Consider the following 17,788-nt stretch of genomic DNA (forward strand, 5'->3'; position numbering starts at 1 on the left):
GGCAGCAATATACTGATTCTTTCGCTGTGTACAAAGCTGTGCAAGGAGAGAATTTTCTTTCAGCCTATACAAAAGGAAGCATCTAGTGCTCTGGATGTTTTAACAAAGTTAAAATATGTAAATATCAGAAAATGTCCAATATATGCTAGTCTTCCTCTGCAGTCCCCAGCCCACAAAGAGCTGTTAATTAAGAGTGGCATTTCAAAGATGGATGACTCAGTGACATGTTAATGCCTTGTATTCTTTCCTGTGATTCTGCTTTTTGCTGCCAGGAAATTGTGGAAACCCACACTTCCAGTAATGTATTAGAAAGCAAATCTGTTTTGGATGGAAGAGAATGCAGACCATGCTCCATTTGGGTTTGCTTGCATGTCACCTCTCCATTTTCCAGTGCTTCACAGATCTTTGGCCTTCTTACATATAGAGGTACTGTCAGCTGGTGCCACACTATCCATAATTAAGGCTCTGATTTTTGTTTATTTTTTTTTTTTTTAACGGCGGTCACGGAAATAATGGATTCCATTACTTTCTGCGACCTCCGTGACTTCCACAGCAGCTGGTGCGGCTGGCCCCAGGGCCAGCTGTGCCAGCCACTGCTGGATTGATCCGCGGCCTGCCACACCAGCTGCTACTGGAGAGGCTCCAGGCAGCTGGCTCCTAGTCCATCCGAGCAGTGGCTAGTGAAGCTGGTCCTGCAGACATGCTGTCTCTATGATGAACTGCATGCAATTCTAGGGGTGCCCCTACGACTGCCCCACCCCTGTACGTGGACTCCTGGAAGGGGGGAGCCTCATGCAACAGGGATGAGGATTTAGGGGACGAGGAAGATGAGGAGGAGGAGGAGGATGAAACAGTTCTCCCTGACAGCCAGGAACAGTTTATTGCCCTGGATCCAATACCCTCCCACGGCAGGATCCTGGACCTTGAAGGCGGCTAAGGTACCTCTGGTGAGTGTACCTTTGTAAATATAATACATGGTTTAAAAGCAAATGTGTTTAGTGATTGATTTACCCTGAAGACTTGGGATGCATTCGCAGCCAGTACAGCTACTGGAAAAATCTGTTAACATGTCTGGGGATGGAGCAGAAATCCTCCAGGGACATCTCCATGAAGCTCTCCTGGAGGTACTCCCAAAGCCTTTGCAAAAGGTTTCTGGGGAGGGCAGCCTTATTCCGTCTTCCATGGTAGGACACTTTACCAAGCCAGTAGCACGTAGTCTGGAATTCTTGCATAACAAAGCATGGCAGTGTATGGTCCGGGTGCTTGGTATGGGAAATGAAGGTGCTGCTGTTTGAAACCATTCCCACGTGTTATGAAGGTTAAAGAAGCCAAAAGACTGTAGCTTACCATGGCTGCCTGCAAGCCGAATTCTGTTGCCTGGCCCTGCGTGTGTGATGTCTCACTCCAAACCCGCAGGCCCTCAATCTAAGAGGCAAAATGAGACCTTGTACCGAAAGCACATGTACTATGTAATGTTAACAGCTTGGTTCACCGTGAAAGAGTATACTCATTGTTCTCTAAAATGTGTGTTTTTAACTACTACTCTCCCTTTTTTTTTCCGCTCCCGCAGCTGCAAATATTTCAACACTCCCCGATCATCTCCGTCCCAGAGGCTAGCGCAGATAAGAAGGCGAAAAAAATGCACTCGCGATGAAATGCTCTCTGAGCTTATGCACTGAAAGAGCTCAGCAAAATGCATGGAGGCAAACAATGTCAGAGTTCAGGAAAGCACAAAATGAACGCGAGGACAGGAGGTGGGAGCAAGAGGAGAGGTGGCGGTAGCGTGATGAGAGGAAGCAAGATGCAATACTGAGGCTACTGGGGGATCAAACTGATATGCTCTGGCATCTGGTGGAGCTGCAGGAAAGGCAGCAGGAGTACAGACCGCTGCTGCAGCCCCTGTGTAACCGCCCACCCTCCTCCCCAAGTTCCATAGCCTCCTCACTCAGATGCCCAAGAACGCAGGCGGGGCACCTCCAGGCACCCAACCACTCCACCCCAGATAACTGCCCAAGCAACAGAAGGCTGGCATTCAATAAGTTTTGAAGTGCAGTGTGCCCTTGTCCTTCACTCCTCCCCTCCTCCCCCAGCCCTCCTGGGCTACTTTGGCAGTTATCCCCCTATTTGTGTGATGAATTAATAAAGAATGCATGAATTTGAAACAACGACTTTATTGCCTCTACAAGCGGTGATCGAAGGGGGGAGGTTGGTTGGCTTACAGGGAAGTAGTGAACCAAGGGGGCAGGTTTTCATCAAGGAGAAACAAACAGAACTGTCACACCATAGCCTGGCAAGTCATGAAACCAAAGCTTCTCTGGTGCGCAGTGTTCCCTGCTGTGCTCTTCTAACCACCCTGGTGTCTGGCTGCACATAATCAGCGGCCAGGCGATTTGCATCAACCTCCCATCCCGCCATAAACATCTCCCCCCTTACTCATAGATACTGCTTGCTGTGTGCTCCACAATAACAATGGGAATATCAGTTTCGCTGAGGTCTAACAGAGTCAATAAACTGCACCAGCACGCTTTTAAATGTCCAAATGCACATTCTACCACCATTCTGCACTTGCTCAGTGTATAGTTGAACAGCTCCTGACTACTGTCCAGGTTGCTTGTGTATGGCTTCATGAGCCATGGCATTAAGGGGTAGGTTGCGTCCCCAAGGATAACTACAAGCTTTTCAGCATCCCCAATGGTTATTTTCTGGTCTGGAAGTAAGTCCCTTCCTGCAGCTGTTCAAACACACCAGAGTTCCTGAAGATGCGAGTGTCATGTACCTTTCCCAGCCGTCCCACGTTGATGTTGGTGAAACGTCCCTTGTGATCCACCAGTGCTTGCAGCACCATTGAAAAGTACCCCTTGCGATTTATATACTCGCTGCCAAGATGGTCTGGTCCCAAGATAGGGATATGCGTTCCATCTATCGCCCCACCGCAGTTAGGGAATCGGCATTCCACAGCATGAGCGTGCCCCATTGCCACCAGGATGTCCAAATTGCCGGGGCCCATACTTCGAGAGAAGTCTGTGTCCATGTCCTCATCACTCTCGTCATTGCGCTGCCGTCGCCTCCTCGCCTGCCTTTGCAGTTTCTGGTTCTGAACATACTGCAGGATAATGCATGAGGTGTTTACAATGCTCATAACGGCCAAGGTGATCTGAGCGGGCTCCATGCTTGCCGTGGTATGGCGTCTGCAGGAGAGCAGAGTTGCAGCAGAAGCGGTGGCTGACAGCAGATGCCATGAGTATAGATATTTATAGAGAACGACAAGCGGACCTGCACGGTGGATTCATGAGAGCAGAGTTGCAGTGGAAGCGGTGGTTCGATGACGACGGTTAGCAGTCCTACTGCACCGTCTGCTGAAAGCAGTGTGGCGTCCGCATGGAAAAAAGGCTCGAAACAATTGTCTACCATTGCTTTCACGGAGGGAGGGGCGACTGATGACATACCCAAAATCACCTGCAACGATGTTTTTGCCCAATCAGGCATTGGGAGCTTAACCCAGAATTCCAATGGGCGGCGAAGACTGCGGGAACTGTGGGATAGCTACCCACAGTGCAATGCTCCGAAAGTTGACGCTAGCCACGGTACTGTGGATGCACTCCGCCAACTTAATGCGCTTAGTGGGGACACACGCAATTGACTGTATAAAATCACTTCCTAAAAAGTTCTATAAATTCGACCTAATTCTGTAGTGTAGACAAAAGATATCTTGGTGTACTGGATTTTGACCTGTTCAGTCATCAATCCACTGCTTGAAGAGTAGTGCCGTACTCACTGTGATTAAAGGGGAAGGCTTTGGTTACTTTCATTGTGTTTTTTGCAGAACTCCAGTGTATGGATTGTCTGGAAGTCGTTGCACATGTGCAAATGTTTATCAAATGCTTTCCTGTCTCTAAACCGTTTGTATAGGAGAAGTAAACTCCTGCCTGTTTCCATCTCTTCCTCCCCCCTCCGTCCCCACACACAGTGTTTGAACTGAGAGCGACCATTTATTTGAACTGGAAGGAACTGACTGCTACACAGTTTCCTCTTTGGCATCTACATTTTTGTCACCCTTTCTACTTTCCCCCACTTCTTTTGTTGTGCAGCTTGTATTGCCTGGTGTATTGGCCAGAAAAACTACCCATCTGGAGCTGAAGCAGGGTAAAGATAGCAGGCTTTGATTTGATGCTGTGTCTGGTCAAGAACTCTGGCAAGAAAGTATTCATTGACCTCTAGTTCTCTGAACTTTTCCCAAGCACATCCTGATGGTTTAATGGACCTGCGGTTTCTTACCAAAATGCAGGCCTGAATGCAGGTGGGCCTCTCACCCTTCCTGGGGTGAATGCAGTGGCTATCCAAAAAGTAGCTATAAAATTGCACAAATTTAATTAAATGCAGTTAAATTCTTAAACTACCTTGTCAGTTGGTGAAAGCAAATCCACAGACCTAGCAAATTGGTCATCTTTGCACTCTTTGGAAGAGGATGCCTTGACTTGCTGATCTAGCGGTATCCTTGGAACATGCTCCCAAATATGCTTCAACCACCAGCTGATTCATGCAAGTCTGTCTTACGACCTGTTCTTTGCAAGTTTTCTCATCCCAATCAGATCTATGGCTGCCAGGTATGAATAGTTACTTTATTACAAGCCAGAACTTGGGCGTGTTTGAAATGGTGATTCGTGTCACCCACCTGACTTCCTGAGATCCTTTAGGCTGGAAGCAAGTAGATTGCCGGCTCAGTCAGAAGCCACACCCAATGTTAATACCTCTGATTTTGTATAAAAAGCAAAGCTTTGATATTGCAGAAATAACAGGATGCACAGAGCAAGTGGATACATCCTGTGAGGACACATCATGGCATCACTATCTCGTACAGTAGTGGCCAAACTTACTGACCCTCTGAGCGACGTACAACAATCTTCAGAAGTTCAAGAGCTGGGGCACACCGGCCAGGGTTCGGGGCTTCTGTCCTGTGGAAGGCACCTGCGGGGGCTCCGCTCCTACTGAAGCCCTGAGCCATAGCAGGCTGAAGCCCCAAACCCCCCCCCCCCCCCCCCGCCGCCGCCACGCTAGGCAGAATCCATTATCCTACCATCCTGCTGCAAGGCAGAGGTCCCAAGCTTCCCTCCCCCCAAGTCTGGTAGGTGGGGGATGGGGGGGCTCCTCTAGCCGCACTTTAGCTGTGAAAGAGCCCTATGTGGTTTGGCTACCCCGATTGAGTACGTTCACATCTGCATACATGGAAAGAGATGTAGAGAGCAGAGCTCTTAAAAGCTCTCTGCATTGTTTACATAAAGATACTACAAGTAGTGAACAAATAAGACATGTTAAATCAGCAGGTGTGATGGAGTTCACCATCCAACTCAGTATGCTGGAGTTCCCAGGATTCTCCTGAATTATAATCCATCTATCAAGTAGGAAAAAATTAATGGAAAAGAGGGCTCTGGAATCTTAAGGTAATCTTGGTATGCACTGATAGAGAGAAGGTTGTAGTACCTCAAAAGTATGAATGTCTTTGCCATACCTAGCCCTTAATGTAGACTAGGATAAATAACTGAAACCTCTTTTTCTCCATTCGTAGTAAGGCACATCTTTGGAGGAAAAAACAAAACAACCCTGATACCCCTTCCTCCAAAGATTTTTCTCTGGATACAATATTCCTTTCATTCCAGAAGGTCAGGCATATGACTGATTTTTTCAGTTTAGTGGAAATTATTCACTCGACTCACACCTAGTCTATCCAAACCCAGTTGATCTGAGCGTCTGGGTTACGATAGACTAGGTGTGAGCATCCCCACTGCAAAGTCCTGCCTGAATTACCATGTCTTCATTGTTCCTGCACTTGTCTGTGTGTCTGGGGCATATCCCATGGTTCTTTGTGCTGGGTTGCTCTAAGATGCACTCCTAGTCATTTGTGTCAATTGCATGAGAGTTTGTCCTTTTGGGGGGAATTGTGGGAAGGGAATTGGAGGACTTTTTGCAATTGAGTGTTTGTGCAGTTTTTGCCTGTCCTCACTGCAAAGTGGGCAGATTCCAGCTAGATTAAAGCGCAGCCTGGGGTCTCACCCATGTCCCCAACTGGGTAGGATAGCATGGGGTTAAAGCACCTATGTCCATACACCCAGCTGAGTAATGTAGTATGGGCTTAAAGCCCGTCCAAACCCAGTTAGGTTTTTCTTCGTGGATGGTAGGGGGTTAACTGTTCAGTGGAGACATAGCCTTACACTGGGATGTGCACACTCTTCAGGAAGAGAGGTTGGACTGCACATCAGGGTAGTGCCAATAACTGAGCACTCCCATATGCCTCAAACGCAGACCAGCAAATGAGGGGGGTAAAAACTGAAATAGCATGGGTCAATATATCCCTCTTTTTCCCAACGTGAGCCCAGCGTGTTTCTTTCCCTTATCCCTAGCCAGAAAAGTTTTCTTGACTGATTACTGCCCCATCTCCTTTTATAGGCTAATTTGAATTATATGCTGGGTTAGTATAGGGTTCCTGCATTCAGATCCTGGCTGACTTTTGGTTAAGAACTCCCCTTCTGTGAAAGTGCTATTTCTTTCTTCCTTATATCCTTTTGTTTCACTTAATGGATCCTCTAGCCATCTGCAGAGGAGCCATGAAAGACATGGATCTTGAATTTGGAAGGGCTATACTTAGATTTAATTTGATTCCTTTGCACTATGTAGTCTGGGTTGGGTTGGGTAGCCTCCTTGCTCTTATAATCTTTCAGCCAATAATGTGAATGCGTTTATTATCCCAATAATTTGTTTACCTTTTCTGGGGTATGTTGTCTCCCTTTTGTCACTTAACATGTCTGTGGACTCACTTATATCTTCCTTTACTTTTGAAATAGAGACATCCCCCATCCAATCAGCTGCTGTAACCTATAACAAATGTGGCCTTGTTGTCTAGGAGTCCCAAAGTGACTGCTTTTCTGTAGGGACTTTGGCAAGCTTTCCCTTCTCCACAGAGGCGTGTGTGCTCTTTGTAAATGCCAAAGGACACTTTTTTTTTGTTTACGTGCAATTGCTGAAGAATTTAACTCTCAATAACATCCTGATCAAGCAGAATGAGTGGTTGCCTGCCAGATCTGCATCCTCTGCTGTTTGTCGTTGTTGCTCTACATTCATATAAAAGGAAAAAAAGATGTTAACACTGAAGTGTAATGCTTATTATCTGCCAGCCTTAGCTATGTGTTACCAAGCCGTCTTGTCTTCTGATGTAGATTCTGTACTCTCTGTCCTCTGGGGGCCCTTCTGAGCTTTAATCAAAGAGGGTTTAACTTGGACATTCTAGAGCTGCAGTTTAATCAACTCTTTCTTGTAGCTGTGGAAGCACAAATGTGAATGTCTCAAGAGTGACATAACTTGTGGGTGCTGGTGGAAAGTATTTTCATTAGGAAGTCCATGACTCTGGAATCTGTTCCCTGTGGAAACAAGATAAAGTGCAAACTTGGCCACTTTCAGAATCTGCTGTGAGACACCTCTTTGCCCAGGCATTCCCAGCTGATTCAATCTTGGTTTCCTAGCTGAGAGGTAGAGCTGCAGATTACATGGGAGCCTGGTGTTCTGCCTTACAGAGGTTTCAAATGTGTAAAGCGCACAGATACCATACTGGTGGTCACTAGCATTAAAAATTAGCTGTGGAACAATGTGTCAAACCTGTACTGCTCTGTCATCAGTCTCACTGAATGATTTGCTCTTTCTAGTAGTAATCTGACCCCATAAGTAGAAATCAAAGCATCTGTTAAGAAAATATTAACTTTAAACTGAGGATGGAAGCGGTGAGTGGTAACTCCTGGCAACTGTTGGAGATGTGTACCTGTTTTCAGCCTGCATCATTTCAATGTAAACATGCTGTCCTGAAATAAGCAGAGTCCAAATTTGGTTTCTTCCAAAACTAACAGACCATAATCTGGCCTAATTTAGGTTTTTCGTCCTTTTGGTTCTTCAGTTTCACAGTATGATACTCTTCGTGGGATTATATGCTAAAGGGCAGGGGGAAGACTGGCTACAGACAACACATTATCTGAATCTTTCAACGCAAGACTACAAAGTAATTGGTGTGCACAGTTTGGTGCAGAAGTGAAGCGTTGTGAAAGGCAGGTCATTTTCCAACTTTATCTATTGCCCCTTCTATTCTAAAGTGGCTAGCAGTTTGCTTTTTTGGGGAGTGGGGGGTAAATCAGAGAGAAATGGCTCTGCAAGTACAGGAACAAAAGCTGTTCAAAAGGCATTATTCTATCCCAGCACTGCAAACCACCCTATGCACTATGCTTCACTTCTGCACCAAACTGTGCACACCAATTACTTTGTAGTCTTGCAAAACTTCTAGTCCTGAGCCCCTTGCTCAAAATTGCCAAATTTTTTTGGGTGCTGACTTGCAGCTTCCTCCCCATTTTGCCAATCCTGAATCCTCAAAATGACAGAATAGTGCCAGTGAGGGTGTAAAATGAGTTTTCATGACTTGTCAGCTTAAAACTGCTTGCAGTGGTGCCAGATCTCATGTCCTGATCTTTCATTGCAGCTTCCTTTTCAGAGCGAGTAAGAAATATGTCTCCAGATGAGATCAAAATCCCTCCAGAACCCCCAGGCAGGTGTTCCAACCACTTACAGGTAGGTACAACCCCTCTTTCAGTTTGTCATCTCTCAGGATTTGTCTGAAATTTCAGTTAACCAGTTGACCAAACATCCTAAGAGCTGGTAAAATGCAGCAAAAGATTCCCACAGAATCCAAACCATCTGAGAAATATTTTTCCTCAATCTCATACAAGTCAAATGCTGTGTAAAGGTTCCCCAGCATGCTTGCCACACTTCAATGTGAGCACTACAGTAAGGTCTTTCACCCAACACTGGGCAAAATGACATGTTCATTGAATAGAAAGGAACTGTATTTATCACCTTAGCTGCTTTTAAGTTTTTTCAAAGAAACTGAATTAACTCTCCATTTCTAACTAGATGGAGAAATGTACTATGCAAACAAAAAAATTGTGGGACTCTTGCCCTGCTTCCAGAACTACCCAGGAATAATAAATGGATAGTGTGTGAATGCATACCGCAGCCCACATCTTTTTGTCTTGGCCAGTGCTGTGCTGAAATTCAGAAGTAGTGGGTTCTGTTCTAAATTGAGAAACTACCATTTTTGCTTGGGTTCCATACTTGGTAAGAGCTCTCCCATCTAACTGTAGCATATTTCCCAGGGTTCTTTAACTCTACGGGTATGTGTACACTGCAATTAAACACCCACTGGTGGCCCGTGTCAGCTGATTTGGGCTCAGGCTACAGGGCTGTTTAATTGCTCTGTAGACATTTGGGCTTGGGCTGGAACCCAGGCTCTGGGACCCTCCTGCGTTTTGCTGTGATGCTGGGGGTACCTTTCCCATAGCTGAATAAGAGCTCTGTTGGTGAGGGAGTCCGAGCCACGCAAAAGTTGGTCCAATAAAAAGAGATTTCCTCACCCAGCTTTTCTTCCTTTCTGAGGCCGATATGGAGCTGGATTTAGTGGGGAGACAGGAGAACACATACAATTGTATAATTGCTGCTAATGCTACCTTCTGAGGAAGAGTGGCTTGTTTGAATCTGATGCTAATGCAGTCTTTTATCATATTAGTAGGTGAGGTTCTGTCATCAACTTAACTCCATGCCAAAGGGTTTGGTGCATATGTAGGCATAGCAGAATTTGATTTTTGTAAAAAAAAAAAATACAATTTTGACAAACTTTAATATTTTTAAGCATTCTATTTTTATCTATTTAAAGTTTCACAGTTGTGGGGAATTGGGGGTGGGGTCAGACAGTACTTATTTAATGACAATAGACTTCGAGATACAAAAAGTTAAAGCTTTATAACCATTAAAACACAAATTGTCAACATCATGTCAGAATATACAAAGTAAATTGTCCTAAATCAAACTCTAAAGTTCTCAAGCCGCATTTTTCTTTCTTTGCCTATTTGTAAATTTTGATTATCATTGGAAATATATTTTTCATGGGCTTGTGTATGTATGGTGAAATCTGTTTATTGCCATTTGCTGATAAATCTCATCCTTCCAAGCCTCTACTCATATGTGTATCTGGGAGACCTGACCATAGAAATGTGTAGTAGCCCCTTCGTGTATCAAAACTGTTATTCCCTGGAACAAGTTGAAGAATACCTCAAATATTACTTAATAATGGTCCCCATTCTTGCATGCCATAGATTGGGGGAAGGTAAATGAAGGCTGCCGTTTCCTGCCATCTGCTAATAGGTTTAATAATGGTGGGCAATTTAAGATGGCACAGTGGTGAAGAACTGTTGTGGGGAAACATCCAAAAGTTGAGTTACAACCCTGTAATAGTTAGCAAGTTGTTTTGAATCACAGTTCAGAATGCATCCTCTTTGTGCAGTGTACCTGACGCACCCATTAGTTTTGTTTTGTACTGCAAGAGATTTTAGTGGTGTAACATCAGTGAATGAGTAAGAGTGCATGGGTCTGAGGAATGCAGTAAGCTGGTGCGAAGATCTGATAAATTAAAACCGATCCATTTCCTTTCTCAGCTGTCTCCACCCTGTGTGGAATATGTCTACCCCAAACCACCTTAAAGAATGGAGACTCCAGTTTTGCAAGCAGAGCAAACTGGTTTTTGCAAATAGCACAACTAAAACACTTTTCAGTTCTGTAAGGGGGCCTGACATACTTTGCAGCTTTAGAAATAAACTGTCCTTTATTCCATTGGTATCTCTTCCTTCCATTGGTCAATTTATCTCTCTAATATGCTGTATCTTGAAAAGCTCTATGCAAAGTGGAGATTTGGAGATTCTTTCCTACTTTCAAGTGACCCGCCAGTTCTTTGCTTTGTGGAAGTCCCAGATTCTAAATATGAGGACTCCGTCTTGGTGGTGCTATCAACACTTCAGATTTTAGAGGCTGAATTTTCAGTGACTGTTGCAACTGTTCTCTCAAAATGGTGCCTCCTTCGGACATGTTAATAGGGTAATAACTGTCTGTGTAGAACTTAGCCTAAAAGCTTAACTTTAATTGAGGAAATAGCAATTTTATACCTGATGGTACTTGACTTTTCATCCAAGGATCTTGCTACTTTGTGTAAACTGCAGTGAAATTTGCTACACATAGAATCACAGAAATGCAGAGCTGGAAGGGACCACCTTGAGTTGGGGATGTATTATCCCCATTTTACACAAAGGGAAACTGAGACCTGAGAGGTTAAGTGACTTGCCCAAGGTCACACAGGAGGTCGGTGGCAAAGCAGGGAATATGAATCTGTATCTCCTGCCTCCAAGTTTTGGGTTTCAGCCACAAAATCTTAACTTTCTATTGTAAAGTTTCTGGAATTTCACTTCCTGTAAAATACTTTAGCTTTATAAGTAAGTTTCCATAGCGGTAGTGTCACAAACGACCTTGCTTAGCAGCAGGACGACTTCCTCTCATGCAAGATTCAGATATTGATTGCAGTTTAAAACCTACCAAATAACTCTAACTTTGGTTATTCAGGGTTGAAAATGCATCTTCCCTCTTCTGCTTTCTATGCTCCATGTCAGACAGTAGGGAGTGTGTTTCGATCTTTTATGCTGCCCTGCTGAGCAAAACAGATGCAATTTTCTTTAAATCAAGGCCTTCCTTTTTGGAAGGTAATTATATCCAGTATTTCCAACCTTCTGAATCTGTTTAAGTTGCCTTTCCCAAGCAGTTCAGGTTTTACTGGAATACTCCCTGCGTTGTGCTGGAATACTCCTTGATAGCCCACACTGTATAGTGGATTATGCAGGAAGGTAAGAGTGATCTTTGATTGAGTCTGAGAAGAGTCAATGTCACTGCAGATTAGCCCAGATGATGTGCCTGCTTCGGCCTTCCTGTCTCTGAAAAATTACTGTTCTAAGGTGGGAGAGGGCCATTTGGGGTTTAACTATGCAGAAATAAGACAACCATGTTTGTGCATATTGAATATCTCCTACCTGTGTGTTACTACTTGGTGTTGACTCTTACACTGTTTCTTTTTTATCTAGGATAAGATTCAAAAGTTGTACGATAGGAAGATGAAAGAGGGCATGGACATGAACTACATCATTCAGAGGAAGAAGGAATTTCGTAATCCCAGGTGAGTTTTCCCTTTGAGGTTACAACTCTGCAGGAAAGCTAATCCCAAGAGTCATCCTCCTTGCCATTAGAGCCGTATCAGAAATTGGGGATGTCGAGCAGTAGACGCTGTTACTGCTCATGAAATCTTCAAGAGGATCTAGAAAAACATCTCAGAAATGAGTGTGCTTGAGATTCTCTGAGATCCATGTAACCACAACTAAAACACAGATTTTAAAAGCAGGTGTGTAGGGCTTCAGGTACGATTCTGTGGATGGTATGTTTTGGGTTAGGAGAGGAATCTCTAGTTGAGGGGAGGAATAACCAGGGTTTATGATATGTTTTGCATATTGTGGTGGTGGTCATGGGTCTTCAGAATGTTACTCTTTTTGGTGATTCTTCACCTGGGCCATTGAAATGGAGCACCAGCCTCTTTGTACCAACAAACCCGATGATCTTAATCTTGAAGAAAGAATGGGGAAAGCTAGAAATAAACTAATGATTGTTCTTCTGTCTCAGCATCTATGAAAAGCTGATCCAGTTTTGTGCAATCGACGAACTTGGTACGAATTATCCCAAGGTAAGAAGGGTGAAAGATTTAATGGGAGATGGGGTGGGTGCATGAAGCTCTCATCAGTTTTGTCCTCTTTCTCAGGCAGGTCATTTAAGGCTTCAGACGTCAGGGCTGATGACAGAACTAGTCAGCTAGAGATCTGTCTGCAGTTTGATCTCCAGTTGCATTGAAGTAAAATGTGCTTTGTGTAACAGTGAACCCCAGTAGCTGTAGCTTTGTGATATAGACTTCGAATTCTGTGGCTGTGGACAGCTAATTTGGAGTTTTGTTGTGGTATAGGTAAAATTCTATTTTGGCCTGTCAGTCTTTCAGGAGGCACAAATTTGGGAAACAAGTGTCAACTTGCAATGAGAACTATTTAGTGCCTCTGTCACTCACTGAAATGGCATGACTTCTGTTGGTCCAATAAAAGATATTATTTCACCCATCTTGACTCTCTAATATTCTAGGACCAATGCAGCTACAGCTGCACTGCATCTGAACCTTTTTATGTCTGATTGGGATACAGGAGAGGGGAAATTAGAGCTGTACTGAATATTTCCCACTCTTCCTTGTGGTACTTTAATAGAAGTATATGATGAAGTGTTTTGTATGTCGTGCTGTTCAAACAAGTTCTGAAATAATGTTAAACTTTTTCTCTCAGGACATGTTTGACCCTCATGGGTGGTCTGAGGACTCCTACTATGAGGCGCTAGGTAATCTTAAGGATATCTTTCTTTCAATTCTTTCTGATCACTCCTACAGCTGTTATCCCTTTTATCAGTGCTACTGAATCATGCTGGAACTTTAGCAACTGTATTTTAACTGAACACCCGTTTAAATGAACGGAAAGTCAGAATATGCCGGCCGCATTCTGGTTAGGCACTAGTCCAGTTTGGCTGGACAGACCTAGAACTTCCTGAGTTTCCATTAGTTTGGAAAGTCCCTCCCTTAAAATTTTTGGTCTGAGATACAAGCAGGCTCTGGTTGCAGTGAAGAGGCTGAAGAAATTATAAGTGGAATGTTGCCTTGATAGAAAGTTTTTTATTTCACAGCTGATTCAATAGTTTTCTGTATGTGGGACCTTGTCCATTGATTGGAGAGGGAGGGGACAGTTGTGGAGATGAATTGCTGCTTTTGTAAATCTCCTGCTTTTTATAATTTCTTGTACCAACCTTTTTTAGCCAAAGCACAGAAGATTGAAATGGACAAACTGGAAAAGGCCAAGAAGGAGCGCACAAAGGTAATAAATCAAGAATTATGGAATTTAGAGATCCATCTCCCAGCCTTTATTCATTCTTTGCTGGAATTCATTCCATTGCTTCATGTTCCTCCATGTACTACCCCATGTATTGACCATGAGGTATTTTTAGACGGTTCTGGCATCTTCCCCTTATTCATTTCTTTGCCAGACTGTACAAGATTTAGGTTTTTGGCCTTTCCTTGTAGGTCAGTTTCTCTCTAGGCCCAGTTGCCTTTGCTCCTTGAGTCCTGTCCAGTTCTGTCAATGTTCTTAAATCAGAGCATGCATAACTGCACCCATTATTCCAAATACAAGATAAACAATACTCTGTAAATAACTACTATCTCCTTAGTCTTCACACTATGCCTCTAGTGTCACAGCCTAATGTAGCTTAATTTGCCCAGCAAGTCACACTGAACTCAGGCCTGACTTCTGTTTTCTCTCATTACCTCTTTGACTATATCTAGACCCATATCAACCCCTCGATACCTGAAAATGTCTTGGCTTGTTAGGAAATTGAGTCAATGCATTTAAAACACCATATAGCTCTGGAGCACTTCACATCACCCACACCCCCACCAAATGGTGAGGCACTTGGATTAGTGGCTGGCATTAGGAAATCATATCCAAAGAGTTAATTAACAAAATTTCGCTTCAGATTTGTAGAATGCTTTTTTGACAACAAGTACATTTTTGCAGCAAACTTTTTTAATAGCCTTCTCTTTGTTTGCCTTTTGTTTTGCTTTATGCACAGCAGTACAGTCACCTGTGACTATCCCCCCTCATTTCCCTTCACTGTAGACTTATAGGTATGTGATTGCAGACTGTTGTGGCTCTTGTTGCTAGGTTTCTTTCTGTGGCGCAGTCTCTGTAAACCATGCGTGTGGGGACTTGCATTCTAAGACAGCTTTTATTTTTCATCTTAGCTTCTCATTGAAGAAATGATTTGTAAGAATATGTCTGTACTGACCAGGATCCTAGTCCTGATCTGTCCGTTAAGGAGGGTACCAAAGTTTTTGATCTGTCTACATGTGGAGAATCTTCATATTTACACATCTTCATAATGGTTATAACTGATCCGTTTTGGAGTACTTGGAGTGAGGACCATATGTGTTTTCTCTCCCCAACACCATAATGTTAAGCGGACTGGCCCAATAAATATTTGTATCCTTTGTTTGCTGAGGTGTTGTAGCAGTCTTTGTCCCAGGATGTATGAGACACAAAGTAGGTGAGGTGATATCTTTTTATTACAGAGGTTGGTTCAATAAAAAAATATTACCTTGCCTACATTCTCTTCTATACCTTGCTACATTCTGGATCTAAAGAAGAACTGTGTAGTGAGGGAAGAAGACGTAAATATTAACATCTGTTCTTTTCTTTCTCTCCCCCCCCGACCCCCCTTCTAGATCGAGTTTGTGACTGGCACTAAGAAGGGCACAACAACAAATGCTTCATCCACCACTACCACAACAGTCAGCACTGCCCTTGGAGGTAAATACACGCGATGACCTCAAACTTAGATTGCATCGTAATTGTGGGAATTGCCTCTCATGCTACCCAGAAACCGTAGAAGTTCCCTTTTGTTCTCCATCCCCTTGACACAAAAGACAAGTCTACGCTACTGGGCAACACTGGCGCAGCTGCACCACTGTAACGCATTTGGTGAAGACAAGCTATGCCAACAGGAGACCGCTCTCCCGTCCGCATAATTACTCCACCTCCACAGGCGGAAGCTGTGTCGGCTGGAGAGCATCTCCTGCTGACATAGCACCTGTGTGGACAGCACTTGGGTCGATGTGACTTACATTGCTGGTGGAGGGGATGCCTGAGTAACTCAAGTTACATCGACTTAAGCGGTAGTGTAGACCAGCCCAAAGAAAGCAGATTGCCAGGAGTTGGTAGCCTTGGTGTTACCAGTATTAGTTATCTGGGATTGGGGGTTGCTGGTCTGTTTTCCTGGTAGGAAGGCTTGGCAGTAGCTTCGGGTAGGGAAGGATTTCTTTGTGCCAGGGTTAATGGACTTTGTTGCTGTATGTTGATGAGAGTACCTTTTGACAGGTCTTTCCCCAGATCCTGAGGAGGGGGTTGGGAAAAGAGGAGATGAACAACTTGATGTTGTAATTTGGATAATGACTCTTAACAGTTCGTGCTGTACCTCATGCTAATGCTGCAGTGGTTCTCAAACTTTTGTATTGGTGACCCCTTTCACATAGCAAGCCTCTGAGTGTGACACACACACCCCTTAAAAATGAAAAATGCTTTTTAATATATTTAACACCATTATAAATGCTGGAGGCAACGCAGGGTTTGGGGTGAAGGCTGACAGCTCTCGACCCCCCATGTAATAACCTCACGACCCCCTGATGGGTCCCAATCCCCAGTTTGAGAACCCCTGGGCTAATAGAATAGGGAGATCCATGTTTTCTGTCCAAACCAAACCTACTTTGGTGTTGGGGGAGAGAGTGAATCTCATGTCACTTTTCTAGGAGGTCAGGGGCATAAACAGTACGGATTCTTCAGTTTTGCCTTTGAGGGTTCAAAGTTCCAGTAGGTTTATACTCAACACTTCCTGACCAAAAGTTCCACTTGCCTCAGCTAGGGGGTGAGGAGATACTGTCCACTTGGGCAGTGGCACTTTGAGGGTTGAGAAGGAGGGGGATCATTAATATCAATGTCTGTAAATGTTAACACTAGTCTCTCTTGGTTATTCCAAATCAGATGCTCAAAAGAGAAAGAGTAAGTGGGACTCCGCCATCCCGGTAACAACAATAGCTCAGCCCACCATCCTCACCACAACTGCAACGTTGCCAGCTGTTGTCACAGTAACCACCAGCGCAAGCGGCTCCAAAACCACAGTTATCTCTGCTGTTGGCACCATAGTGAAAAAAGCAAAGCAGTGACAAGTGCATTGAGACTTGACCTGGGCTTCCAGACTAAATTCTCATTGAAGGCACCATCCTTTGAAGGGGACAAGGAGAGGACCACTCTTATTCGCTCAATACAAAATGGCAAGACTTGAAAACAGATCCAACATGCTCCCCGCTAACCCCATTAAGGAAAGTGGGGGAAGCAGGAATATCAGGTGTGTGCACACAGGACTGACCTTCATAGAAAGGAGTTTCTCAATCCCATGTCACTGCTGGAATAACAAGTCACTCTGTAGTGTGCTGAAGGACAGTGGTATGCAATGTGTCAGCTTGTAAATGTTAGCTCATTTAAGTGCTGTATTGTTACTTTTATGGCTTGGAGAGTCTTATCCTTACTGGAAATCTGAATTTTTAAAAAAAAATGGGAAAATGTCAGTCATTCCCTTGCATCTCAGGCCACGCTTTAAAGGTTGTTGCCCTATGACTTGGTCTCCCCCACGTACACACGCTCTGCCTCAAGAGAATTCACACAGAAGGCTGATCAGCATCCTTGCTCGTAAGCATAGCTGAGATGTGAGTGTATAATCTACATGTATGAATTTAGACTCATTTCTTTGCAATTGGTATTCACATCTGTAACCTACGTAAATATCCATGTAGCTTTTATTTCAGTAATCAAGTGTTTAAAAAGCATTGGAATTTTTGGATATAAAATAGTGAAATAGTCAGGTTTTGCTAGCCTCTTACAGAGATGGAGACCCCCTGTGCAGAACCTGGACTGTAGGTGTCACATTTGTGAAGTCAGAACGTGCATTTGGAGAGAGCTGCTGAGAGCAATTTTGTCACCATGGAATAAGATCAGATACCAGATCGTCAGAGGAAAGTGTTCCTAATGTAGAAGCCTATGGTGTCTATGTATAATGTAGGGACTTATACTGTCAAACACACAGCAGTGCTCTTTGCTCCACTGTAGTGAAAAGGATACTGTCAACTTAAATTTTATTGGGGGGGGGGGACCTTCTTACCTATGTTACTAAAAATTCTTCATTATAAAAATGGGAAATTTAAAAA

General features: G+C 43.9%; 1 protein-coding gene across 3 annotated transcripts in view; it reads left to right on the forward strand.

The window, feature by feature from the left end:
- Positions 1-17,788, forward strand: part of SAP30BP (SAP30 binding protein) — a 54,542-nt gene extending 36,754 nt beyond the window's left edge. For all 3 annotated transcript variants that reach the window (XM_073310467.2, XM_073310466.2, XM_073310465.2), the window contains 7 exons: positions 8,510-8,598; positions 11,985-12,076; positions 12,574-12,634; positions 13,272-13,323; positions 13,792-13,850; positions 15,257-15,341; positions 16,569-17,788. In XM_073310467.2, coding sequence (XP_073166568.1) covers positions 8,510-8,598; positions 11,985-12,076; positions 12,574-12,634; positions 13,272-13,323; positions 13,792-13,850; positions 15,257-15,341; positions 16,569-16,750 — 620 coding nt within the window. In that variant the 3' untranslated portion in view covers positions 16,751-17,788. The remainder of the gene's footprint in view (positions 1-8,509; positions 8,599-11,984; positions 12,077-12,573; positions 12,635-13,271; positions 13,324-13,791; positions 13,851-15,256; positions 15,342-16,568) is intronic.

The sequence above is a fragment of the Lepidochelys kempii genome, chromosome 14 (genome assembly GCF_965140285.1).
Source record: "Lepidochelys kempii isolate rLepKem1 chromosome 14, rLepKem1.hap1, whole genome shotgun sequence".
Classification (NCBI taxonomy): domain Eukaryota; kingdom Metazoa; phylum Chordata; order Testudines; family Cheloniidae; genus Lepidochelys; species Lepidochelys kempii.